The following is a 12,978-nucleotide window of genomic DNA, read 5'->3' on the forward strand; positions in this document are numbered from 1 at the left end:
ATGTTTTTTCAAGAAACGACAGAAACGTTATCAAACGGGCCTAAATCCTTGGCTCCCGTTGGTCTGCACAGGTGCAGGGCCATGTTACCTTTCACGGAGCCCAGAGTCTGGAAAAATTCAAGATTCATAGGAAACACTCGGGTTAAAATTCCCGTGGAAAAAAGGTTCTGATCCAACGGTTGTTTTTTTCAATTATCAGCTTCAATCTCTACTCTATTGTCTCGTGTTCTTTCTCTCTGCATCCCCTCCCCTCCCCTCCCCTTCTCGACGCCTCTCCATTGCTTCCTTTCATCCTCTGCTGAGTCTACTCTCAACCCAAAGTCATCGACGAAACAGTTTCAGAGGAGGCGAGCTCGAGCAGTAGCTCTGATGATATAATGCTTCTCACCCATCTCCATCGTTTCTGTGCCCCTTTATCCATCTCCATCTCATCATCTTCATTCTACACCCAACTCTTTCGCCTCCCAAAGACAAGGCGTCCCATCGGTTCGACTCTCTGCTGCACTACTTATTCTACTCTATCCTCTGCACGACCCGTCTCAATCCCTGACTTACCATCTTCCATTTCTGCTGCCTCAGAAGATATCATTCTTGAAACTCCCCATCATTTATCGATTCCTGAGGAGACCCAGATCGAAATCCCTCTTGAAAAGCTCTTCATTCCTCCGGAAACCGAGATTTCCTCCGGAAGCGCTCCCTTGAGCACTAGGGTATTGAAAGGTTCTAACATAGTTCTTAGCAGGTATGCGAGGGACGCCCAGATATCGCAGGCAGAGTTCGTGAAGAGCAGTACGAAGACGGAGGACTGCCCTTCAGATGGACTACCTGAGTTTGCCCTCGTTGGCCGCTCAAATGTTGGGAAGTCATCACTGCTCAATTCTCTTGTTCGAAGGAAGCGCCTCGCCCTCACATCCAAGAAACCTGGTCAGTTGCCCATTTCCTTCCTTCTCTTGGTTTCCTCCCTTTATTGTTTTTCTCCCTCATCCCTTGACATTGATTACAGTGAGGTTGGTTTCAACTGGTGAATAGAATTTAGGTGGGAAAAAGCTCCATTTTTCTGAAAATTCTGGTTTGTATGAGTGAAATTGGGTGAAGTGGTATTAGGTTAGCTTTTGCTGGCTCATTTTCTTCGTTTACCAACTAGAGTGGTGAATAAAATTGGGGAAGTAAAACATGGAAGCCAGTTGCTTTTATAGTTATTCTCAGGAATCAGAACGGAATTAAATAGGTGTTAAGTTTATTTATTTTACATGCTTCAGAGAGAGTGATTAGGTCTACCCCAAAAAAAAAAAAAAAAAAAGGAAGAGAGAGAGTGATTAGGGTAAATTAAGGAAAGAAGGAAGGTCTACCGCAAGCTTTGGGGTCCAATGCCAGCTGGGGCAGAGAGACTATGACATGAGGATGGAGTCGGCAGGATACAGGATTAGTGGATGTTTTGGGCAATAAAGCCTCAAATTGTGATGGTTTGAAAGATCTATAAGGATTTCTCTGATGGTCAATGTTGGTGAACAAGATAGAGTTTTCAAATATTTAGTTTGTATTGGCTAATTTGTAGTGAGGTGTTCAATGTTTAAATTTAGCTGGATGATGCAAACAATTTGCAATAGTTCCAACTAACGCTGGATGATGCAAACACTCCTTTCCTTTTAGAAAGAAAAAAAAAAAAAAGTAGAGGGGAAAAAAGAACCACTAACCAAACCAACTTTTTAGGAGATATCAACTTGAGATGGGAAGAACTCGGGTACATTATCACCCGCCTCTCCCCTTTTTTTTCTTGGGACAGCAATGGTGGACTGTGGTGCATTTTCCCATTGAAGTCATGTCACCTAGTTGCCTCTACAGCTCTTCCAACAGCGTTTGACTTGTTAATGGATTTTCGATGACGTCCAGATGTTCACAAAATGAAACTTTGATCTTTGGGGGGTCAAAACTATCAATTTAAGTTTATCATTCAGTAGCATTGTTGTCACGGCGTCTAGGTGAACAAAGGCGTTGGAGGGGGCCTGGATGCAAGGTGACACCAACAAGACGATCAAGTCGACCAATGCACACTAGTTGTCAAGGTACCTAGATGCCAAGGCGGTCACATAAGCAACGCCTTCATAACTCACTCTCTCTCCGAGGCAGAGTATTAGTGGCGGAACCTCCCCTGAAGCACTTTGCAACTCAGTTTGCTACTGTGCTTTCTCCCCCTTGTGGTGGAAACTGTGACACCTCCCCTGAATTGACCAGAACCCCAACATCTCCCCCCCCCCCCCTTTCTGATTTAAAAGGGTTTTAAACCAGTACTAAAAACAGAGACAAAAAATTCTAGAATTGGGAGAAAATATATAGAATGAAATCAACAAGTCAAATCAAGCTGAAAGCCTGGTCTAGTTCTTCTTTTAAGGGGTATGGAACTTTGTTGAAAAACTCAACTCGATCCAATGGCTGGATCTGCACTTATAGGTGATTCCTAGTGATACAAGGATAGTGGTAAATCTGTCAAAACTAGGGGTCAGAATAATGATCAGATTGCAGATTCATATAGTCCAACACAATATCAGTACATAACATTAATTTTAGATTCAACATACCTGAAAACAGAACATATCGACTTCAGGTTACAGGTCTTAAAAAGTCAATCCTACTTAAAAGGAGGACTCTGTCAAATACTCTTAACAGAATCAGTATTCGAAAGCAGAATCTGGAAGAGGGTATTGTTTATAGAATAGTTCTGAAAACAGGACTGAAATCAGCTATGTAAACACCCAAAATTCAGCAATCCTACTGAAGGCAAGACGGAAGAATCATAGGAGATAGAACTGAACAAGTGGATTTGTTGCTCAACAACAAAGAAAATTTACCCATCTTTTGTGATTCAATCGGATAAAAACTTCATTCACCATCAGCAACAATATAGTGGTTATGATCCGGCCCGCCAATTGTTTCAACAATAAGAGCCTAGAACTCTAGGATGGGCATAAGGTGAGTCCTCCACTTGTATTATACTCTTGTTTACTCTAATATATGTGACTCTTGGTAAATCTAATATATGTGATTCAACAATGTATGATGCCTAATTTTTATTAAATTGTTTATAATTTGATGTCTTTTAATTCCTAATGCTTATTTACTTTGTTTTACTTGAATTATATGCGTTCTAGTAGTACTTAAGATTATGTAGAATAGCCTAGGGTGTAGACTACCAACCTAGGATCCGAAGTCAAAGTATCATTTTGGTTTGATTTTTTAAAATCTAATGTTTCCACTGTTTTTAGACGGCCTAAAATAGGTTGGATGTCAAGTTTCAGGACCTAACTTGGCCATATGGCCACAAAAATCCATCCCGAGTTTTCTGTCAAAAAATACCAGGTTTCGCTGAGATCTCGCCATATCTCGGTTTTGAGCCTTGGCAAAACCGAGACCTCAAACCATGTCTGCCATAGCTCTAATATCACTTATTGTAGTGCTGATTTAAGAGTTAAACCAATACTGAAACATAATCGAATCAGAAAGAGAAAAGTCCACCTAAAGGAGAAAATATATACAATGAAATCAATAAGTCAGATCAGGCTGAAAACCTGGTCAAGTTCTTTTAAGGGGTATGAACTTTGTTGAAAAACTAAACTTGATCCAATGGCTGGATCTGAACTTATAGGGGATTCCTAGTGACACAATCTGTTAAACTGGGGATCAGAATAATGATCAGATTGCAGATTCATATAGTCCAACAAAATATTAGTAGATACTATTACTTTCAAATTTTCAACAGACCAGAAAACCGAATATATCTGGTTTGAAAACAGAATCAGTATTAGTTGATACTATTACTTTCAGATTTTCAACTTTCAGGTTTCATGTCTTAAAAAGTCAATCCTACTCAAAGTAGGACTCTCTATCAAACACTCAGCAGAATCAGTATCTTGAAAACAGAATCTGGAAGAGGGCACTGCTGATAGAATAGTTTTGAAACCAGAACTGGAATCAGCAATGTAAAACACCCAAAATTCAGCAATCCTAGTGAAGGTAGGACTGAAGAATCGCAGGAGCTAGAACTGAACAGAATTCCAGAGAATATATGGAAAAAACAGTACCTTAATGAAGAAAAAATAAAGAACAATGGCACCTGGCTTTCCCACCCCAATGTGTTGATTCTATTCACACCAATCACACCTTGATTCTCACAAGGAAGAAGCACTCCGTGTAGAAAGGCAGAAGACAAGAGCTTTTTCAAAAAGAAATCGTGGGCTATGGGAGCCCTTTGCCTTTATTTATGACAACCCTCAAAAGTAAAGTTTGAATCTGGGTAGAAAACCCCCTAGCTGATTCCTATAACAACTAATCATTTTTTTTTAATTCTTAAGTAGACTTTAAAAAGGATGTGGGTGACCCAACTTAAAATACTTAATAACAATTAAATTAAAAAATACAATTACTTAACTAATCTCGTTTGCCAAACTCCACTCATATTATAGGTCCACTAAAGTGGCCTATTACTATGAAAACACATAGGATCAACGGCTCAACACATACATAACCTAACCCCAAAGCTTATTCCTAATAAAATAAGTTCATTGAGGTGATTTGACTGCATCACCCTCTTCACCTTCACCAAACACCACTCCTCTCCCCACCTCCTTCTTCGTCTTTGCCCCCACCAATGCTCCCCCGCCCCCCTCGACCTCTCCTCACTCCATCCCCTCCCCTCCCCTCCCCTCCCCTCCCCTCCCCTCCCCTAGGGCTACCCTGTCCCACTGCCCTATCTCACAGCCATCTCTCTGTGCCCCCCATTCCTCTCCCCTCCAATATCTCTCCCCACCTCTTACCCCCTCATTCCCAGCCTTCCATACCTGTGATTATGCTGTTGCCACTTTCGGCGTCTCTCTCTCTCCAATTTCAGTATTTCACACATCTATCTCTTCTGCTCTGTTTGTGACTCCAAGTCCTCTCTGGGTTCGTCTAAGATTTCAGTGGTGAGGTTCCGGTTCAAATCAGAGGTCTTCATAACTTGGAAGTGCTTGATCTTCAGGGAGTTTGTTCTCTGTGACTTTCCCTCCTCAAATCGCGGGTCTAAGAAGGTTGCGTGTCCTCAATATGGGTTTCAACAAGATTGATTTCTGGTTAAAGAAGGTTGTGTGTCCTCTCTCTCTCTCTCTCTCTCTCTCTCTCTCTCTCTCTGGGTGGGTGTGGGCTGGTTGCTTTTGTTTCATCTGTCAGTAGGAAAAAGAGCTGCCCCCCACCCCCTGGAAAGATGCAGAAAAGAGATTGATTGGTCTTAGAGGTGGTCTCTAAAGGAAGATGTTATGTGTTTAGTTTGCTTCATCTGTTTTTATTTGCATTCTCTTCCGATACCTTATCTGTACACACATGTAGGTAACCATTATGTGCCACAGTGGGCTAGACTTATGAATATAAGTGTGTGGTTTTTATAATGAATGAAGAACGCCCCTTCATTGATTCTCCTCTAGAATGTGATAAATAATGGTTCATGAGTTCTGTGGTATTTAAATCTTTGAGATCTTTTGCTTTGGAGTAGGAAGTATTAAGATTTCCTTCTTTATTTGCAGGTAAGACACAGTTGATCAACCATTTTCGGATAAATGATAGTTGGTACCTAGTGGATTTGCCTGGCTATGGGTAAGTGCTGTAATTCCTGCGACTTGTGAAAACCATTTTATCTAGGTACTTCACTTTGTTTTTCATCCTTCTTTATTTTATAGCCATACAACTCCTATTGTTTGCCTTTGTCGTGGCTGATTCATTAATCATCATCCATACTGGTTATAATTCTGATAATTATGCATAATGCTGAACAGATATGCAGCTGCACCACAGGAACTTCGAGTGGATTGGGACAGGTTTACTAAAGATTATTTCCTCAACCGATCAACACTAGTCTCTGTATTCCTCCTTATAGATGGTAGCATTCCTGCAAAAAAGATCGATCTTGAGTATGCTAGTTGGCTGGGTGAGAATCAGGTAACATATTTTCCACCATGTGGTTAGAAAATGAAGGAAACAATGCCACCGAAGCACCCTTCCTGGTACTAAGATGAGATGTTTTCTTGTTGTAGACTTTCTTTTTCTTGCCATTTGTCCCAACAGTTGTAATGTCTTAAGCTGTTTACACCTCGTGTCATGGACATATTCTGCCGTATTGTTTCAATATGATATGCTATATTCAGTTGTTGTGGATTGGAAAGGTATGAGACTAATTTCCTTCTGTTTTATTCAGATCCCGATGACACTTATTTTCACCAAATGTGACAAGCGGAAGAAGAAGAAAAATGGAGGGAAGAGGCCTGAAGAGAATGTGCAAGATTTCCAAGAGTTAATTCGTGAATTCTTCCAGGCAGCTCCACCATGGATCATGACCAGCAGTGTTACAAATCTGGGTAGAGATGAAATACTACTGCACATGGCTCAGCTCCGAAACTACTGGCTGAAGCACTAGGGAATTGAGTTTTTCCCCATTGACAAACTGTAGCAGTAAATCCCCTTATTTTTCGACTATACGAGGGACTTGTGTAGAAATCTTGCTGTGGGTTGAGCACTGGAGCATGGATATTAATCTTGTAACAGGTTTGGCTTTCCCCAAGCAGCCTCACCTGATGAGAAAGCAGAGAGGGAAAATAAAGAATACCTTATAAGTGAGTGCCTTGACATTTTCTGAAAGACCACCAGCAACATGTAACAACGAGCCCCCGGGATTTTACAATTGTAAGTTTTAATTAGAGGAACATTTTTTTTTTCTTTTGATAGTCAAGGCTGCAATAATTATAGATGTATACACTGGATGAAGTTATGGGAGAGGATTATTAAAATCTATCAGAGAAAGGAAAATTTTGGAGAATCAAGTTGGTTTTATGTCTGAAATATCCATGATGGAAGCTATTACCTTAGGGTACCTATAGAAAGATATAGAAAGCATAAGAAGGATTTCCTTACTGTTTTTATTGGTCTAGAAAAAGCCTTCGATAGAGCCCCTTGCAGGGTTTTATGTATTAGTATGTATCATATCCTACTATCTATGATACATATCGTGTATCATATTAGTATCTCTTAAAAGGTTACTATATGACAGGTTTCAAGTATCGGTCTATATCGTATTGGTATCGCTGGGTATCTATACGGTACACGATATAGATACTTTAAACCTAGGTCCCTATAGATTTAATCTAACATATACGAAAGAAAGAGAAGGGTTTCAAGTAAATATGTCGACATAATTAAAAATATATATGCCAGTGTAGTGACAAATGTAAGAATATTTGTGTGGTTAAAGTAGTGAATTCTCAATTACAAGATTAACATTGGGCCCTTATTTATTCATGCTTATCATGGATGACTTAACTAGAGAGACAAGATGAGGTGCCTAAGTGTATACTTTTTGTTGATGATATTGTCTTGGTGGATGAGACAGAAATGGGGATTAACACCAAGGTGGAATTATAGAGATCAAGATTGAAATCAAAAAGTTTTATAATAAGTATATCAAAGTTGCGGTGCATGGTGTGTAACTTTAGTTATACTGGGATGATTAATGAGGTGGTGAATATTGGTGAGAAAGTAACTCTTTTAGACATCAAGGTTCAATCATAAATAAAGAAGTTAATATAAAAGATTGATGTTTTAGCTCAAAAAAAAATTATATATATATATAATAGGATGGATGGAGTGGAGAGATGTGTCTGGAGTGCAACGTGATCAATGAATTTCGTTAAAGCTTAAAGGAAAATTTTATAAGCTATGATGTACGAGTGGAATGTTAAGTAATTAAGAAACATTGTATAGATAAACTAATGGCCCGTTTGATAACGTTTCAAGAAACGCGTTTCTGCCGTTTCTGTTTCCAGAAACAACAAAAACGGAGTAAAAAACGTTTGATAAAACTGTTCCGTGTCACTTATTTTCAGAAATAGAAATAGAAATTTTTACTTATTTATGATTCAAGAAACGACTTAGGCGAAACAAGTTGAAGTTCAACTTGTTTCGCCGTTTCTAGAAACGACTTGTGGCCATTCTTTCATGGTTACTATCGACTTCTAAAAATATGACTTATCAAACACCTTCAATTCCGTTTCTGTTTCTAGAAACGGAAATTTATGTTTCTGCCGTTTCTTGAAACAAAGACGGCAGAAACGTTATCAAACGGGCCCTAAAGTGTAGCGGAGATTAGGATGTTGAGATAGATGTGGCAAAACTATGAGGGATAAAATAAGGAATGATCATATTATAGCCAAGTTAGAAGTAGCTCCGATACAAGATAAGCTTTGAGAATGTCATTTGAGGTAGCACAACCACAATCAACGGGGACCTTGAGATGTCTAGTATGGAAGAGTGATATGATTTAAAAGGAAGACATCAAAAGAGCCAAGGGCATGCATAAAATAAGTCTAAGAGAAGTGAAAAAAGAAATGCACATCTTTTGTCTCGTATCTTGTATGACATATATGACTACCAATAGAGTTGATTACAAGCCTCTTCAATATCTAAATGGTTTGTTAATTGTGTATACAACCTAAATGTTCAAGGTTCAAGGCTTGTTTTGTTTGATACCATCACAAAACGTTACCTAGTATCAGGAATTGCGCCCATTGGCAATATAACTCATGACTGGTTACTTAGCTAGTGTGAAAATTTGCAAATTCATTTTCACATGATTGGATTTTGGTTGCATCAAGAATTTTGATTCTAGAATGTAACAGGTATTGCACTAGTTTCTGCCACTATCAGATAGTATTCAGAACAAGCTTTTCTCTGCAATCAGTTATGTAAATGACCTGAAAAAAATTAAAATATCCAAAATTGGAATCTAGATAGGGATTGGTTAGGATCATAGAGAAATTAGTAAAAATCGTCCTAAATATGCCCTAACCATAGTTTTTGAAAAGGAAACAGGATCAAGATCGGCCTCGGCCAATCCAGCCGATCTCATCCTGATTTTTAAAACCCTGCCAAAGATTTTTTTAGCACATCCTGGTTGGTAAGCATAATTGCTGGGAATTACCATTTCTTTCAGAAGTTTTGTCGTCAGATACAAACAGCTAGCTCCCCTCCAACCATCCCGGGTTGAAATCGTCTACAATTCTTATCTCGTACAATTCCGTGCAATACCACCTTTAGGCGATGACACGTGTATTGATACCAATACAATGGTCAAGATCTGGTAGAACTAATAAAACATTAAATCAGTAAAGAGGCATTTAAATCAGATCTGAACTATTGCATTGGTATCAATACACGTGTCACCCTTTGAAGGTGGTATTGCACGAAATTGTACGAGATCGGAATTGCAGACGATTTTTTTCCAACCATCCCGGGCAAAATAAAATTCTTAAATCTTAGCCCTTAGATTTTTTTTTTTCTTGAATTAAGAAAGTAAATTACATGGGTCACAGGGGAAAGTAAGGTATATGTAAATAACCCTTTACTATGGATCATGCGGCAAATTGGATGGGTCCCAAAATTTGTGATAGATAGATACATCCCTCGCATGACAAATTAATGAAGGTATCATCGTCATAGTTTGGACCGACTGTGAGGAACTCGATAAGCTGCTCCATCAGGATTAGAGTTGCTAGCCGCTAAGTGAATCAAGCGGGAAAAGATAGAACTGATTCTAATTATGAAGGCTGCGTTTGAAGTAATTCTACCACACAGACTGAGTATCAAGTACACCTCTTTACCAAGGGGAAGACTCCATTTTCATGTTCTTGTAAAACGTCAAACATTTTTTCGCATCACCTAAAGGTACCTGAGAATAAGTATAGCTTTTTTTTTTCTTCTTCTTTAAAGGAATTTCAGTTTGAAATAAAAAATAAAAAATAAAAAAATACTACACAAATGGGATCTAGCTATAGAGTCCAGGGCGCAGAGAGAGAGAGAGAGAGAGAGAGAGAGAGAGAGAGAGAGAGAGAGAGAGAGAGAGAGAGAGCTCTTATGGTTGGGAGGACATGGGCATAAGGATGTGAATTTGATACCCAAACCGTTTACTGAAACCGAATCAAGCCGTTTACAACAAAATCACAAAACCGTTTAGTAAATGATTCGGTTATGATTTCAAGTTTCAGGCAAATTAGCTAAACAGATTGAAACCGAACCAAGCCATTTAACCCGTGGTTTCAAACCGAATTAAAACTGTGAAAATCTAACCATTTAAACCGTCCGATCCGATTAACCCATTTAAAGATTAAATAAGATGATTGCAAAATATCATTAGTATCTTTTTTTATTCAAAGATTAAGTGCTACAAGCCTATAAGTAATTATAGAAGTAATTTGCTCATTGTTTGGAATGCCAATTAAATTAATCCAACACACTAAGTAGAATGTATAATGATAAAAATGTAATTTTTACTTTTACCATAGCATATTAAATATATATTTTTCAATATTATAACACATTATTTGAGGGGGGAAAAAGAAGAAAATCCATATTGTAAACTTTACTTAATGACTTGTTAGATGCACTTGAGACTATTTTTTATCAAAATATTTTATTTTCCTTAGTTGTTTGATTGTTTTAACAAACGCATAATGATTTGCATTTCACATTTTAAAGATTGAATCGTTCATCGCCAAATGAAAATTTTAGTGAACATACGAATAAACTAGCAAACTGATTACTAACCGTTTAAAAACTGTATGAAATAAATCAAAACCAAAACCGTTTAAAACCATGAAACCGAAACCATTTAAAACCATAAAACCAAAACCGTTTAAAATCCATGAAAACCAAAACCATTTACTAAATGATTATGATTTCAAAAAGTACAACCGCTAAGTAAATGGTGCGATTATGGTTTCAACCAAAATATATATAAACTAAACTGAACCATACCAAACCATTTAAACCAAATCCAAACCGAATAACACCCGAAACTAGAATCACTCTCAAATCCTTGGGATCCATGGAGAGGAGCCGGATCCGAAGTCTCAACGTCTTCATTGGTGAACCATCCTTCTAGAGACATATTACATTGGTGAACCATCCTGCTAGAGACACTCTAGGACCGACCACTCTGGAACATTCCACTTGATTCCCATCCAATACTAATTTTTTAAACAACTATACCACCAAGATTTCCATGAAAACATGTGGGTAAAATAATCATAAAAAATAAATCCATAAAGAAAATTCAAGAAATACGGGTCCATAGCTTGCTAGTACATGTACAGTAACATCCAAAAATCGATCCCACGCACGGGTTTTAAGGACCAATTAGCAACAATCAGAATCAGCCAAACCAAATCTAAATTCCAACCAATCCACGCTATGCTAGCTCAGGCCAACTCCAGTTGAATCAGAATCTGCTTAACCCAAGGAGGATCTCCAATTTACATAAATCTAAAGCTCATTCCCTTATCTATTGGCCAACCTATTTCTCCAAATGTTGATGGTCCAATTTGTGGAGTTGAGTATAATCATACCTTATCAGAGGGGTACCTGCAATGTTAGTTTCACCCCCATTTTGTGGCAGCCTATATGAATAATGGTTTTGTAGGGAAGATCCCAAACAGTCAAATACTAAGAGTAGCAAGGAAAAAAAGACCAAAGGTAGTAGTCACATGCAGGTATCTGAATGTATTGTCAAGAGTTTACTGGCTTGGCCAATGCAAGGAACCAGTAATAGATGGCAAAGGGAAGTTCTTTTTTCTTTTGGATTTTCCTTGTTATTTTGCTAATCTAAGTTCTATTTACATACAAAAAAACTCCAATTTACACTAATAGATCATCACCACAAATGGATACAATCCCAATAACCTAGAATCAACACTCAGAATTCCAAATTTCTGCAAGTAGTTCCCATACCATGAGAACATTCAACAGTCAAACCATGAATTCCCATACATCAACCATAAAAGTATCCAACAGAGTGGATCAACCAAAACGGTTTGCCCTGCGTGAAACAAGCAAATGCCAGGCATTCAGGATTTTGGGTGCAAAAAGAAGACTGGCCTGGTAGCCACTGGCATAGCATGCCTATCTTCTGCTACACTTGAGAACGTCCATTCCCATTTCTTGTCGATGAATCATATGTACAGAGAACATCATTGAAGTTTGTAAGATCCAAGAACTCATTATTACCCATCCCCTGAAACTTCAAGATCTTGGAAAAATGGGGGGCAAGAGTGTCTCATACTTTCTAATTGAAAAGTAGAGAGCTAATGTCTGTGAGTCCAAACTCCAAACAAACGAGGGGTTAATCATTCTCCCTCCTTAAATCCGTTGCTCATTCTAATTAAAAATTGCAGGACTTGGGTAGAATTTCCCACAAAACAACAAACAAACAACAAACTCAGCCTCAACCAAAACTTAATGGGGTCAGCCATTGGGTAGAATTTCCCACAACAGCTGCAAAAGCCTCATACAGAACGGACACAATACAGGAAACTAACATCAAATGCTTGTGGTTCTAGCATCATCCGAGTTTCACTAGCAAGGGAATAACTAAGTAACCATCATATCAAAGTCAAATGCTAAAAGCTAATAGAGTTGTCCAATAACTCAAAAGGGAGTAACAGATCCCACGTGTGTTCTTATTCAACAGCAGCAACAAATAAGGAAGGCCAGGCCTGCTAATCATTTCAAATGTGCAACTTATAACCATTCTACCCAACCATAAAAACCCAACCAAAACTTGGATCTTAATCCTCAAACTCCATAAAAATGAAGTCAATTGTCTCAAAACAACAAACAAGGAAAGACAAGAATCAATATAGTAAAAAAAAAGGAAGCATTACATGAAGCCATAGTGGCTACAAACAGAAGCATATCCATAACACAACCAAGAAAATGGACAAATTTTCATCCCACAAATCAGCCAAAATAAGCATCATTACATACAGAAATCACGGAGCCCACAGACCTTAGCAGCCCGTCACCCCTCAATTTGCAAAAAACAAGCACACCATTCAAAAAAAAATTATATTCATACTCATTCAAATATTGTTTATAAATTCCATTCAAACAGTTGGGTTAACTCAATGCAAG

The 12,978-nt window shown here is 38.3% G+C and overlaps 1 protein-coding gene across 1 annotated transcript; it reads left to right on the top strand.

Moving 5' to 3' along the window:
- The first annotated feature begins 213 nt into the window (after window positions 1-213).
- On the top strand, window positions 214-6,743 carry LOC122057184 (GTP-binding protein At2g22870). The gene is made up of 4 exons (XM_042619196.1): window positions 214-924; window positions 5,550-5,619; window positions 5,799-5,961; window positions 6,218-6,743. Exons 1-4 carry the CDS (start codon window positions 378-380, stop codon window positions 6,434-6,436), a joined length of 999 nt encoding a protein of 332 aa, XP_042475130.1. The 5' UTR covers window positions 214-377; the 3' UTR covers window positions 6,437-6,743.
- The last annotated feature ends 6,235 nt before the right edge of the window (window positions 6,744-12,978 follow it).

This window comes from Macadamia integrifolia, chromosome 12 (genome assembly GCF_013358625.1).
Source record: "Macadamia integrifolia cultivar HAES 741 chromosome 12, SCU_Mint_v3, whole genome shotgun sequence".
NCBI classification, from domain to species: Eukaryota; Viridiplantae; Streptophyta; class Magnoliopsida; order Proteales; family Proteaceae; genus Macadamia; species Macadamia integrifolia.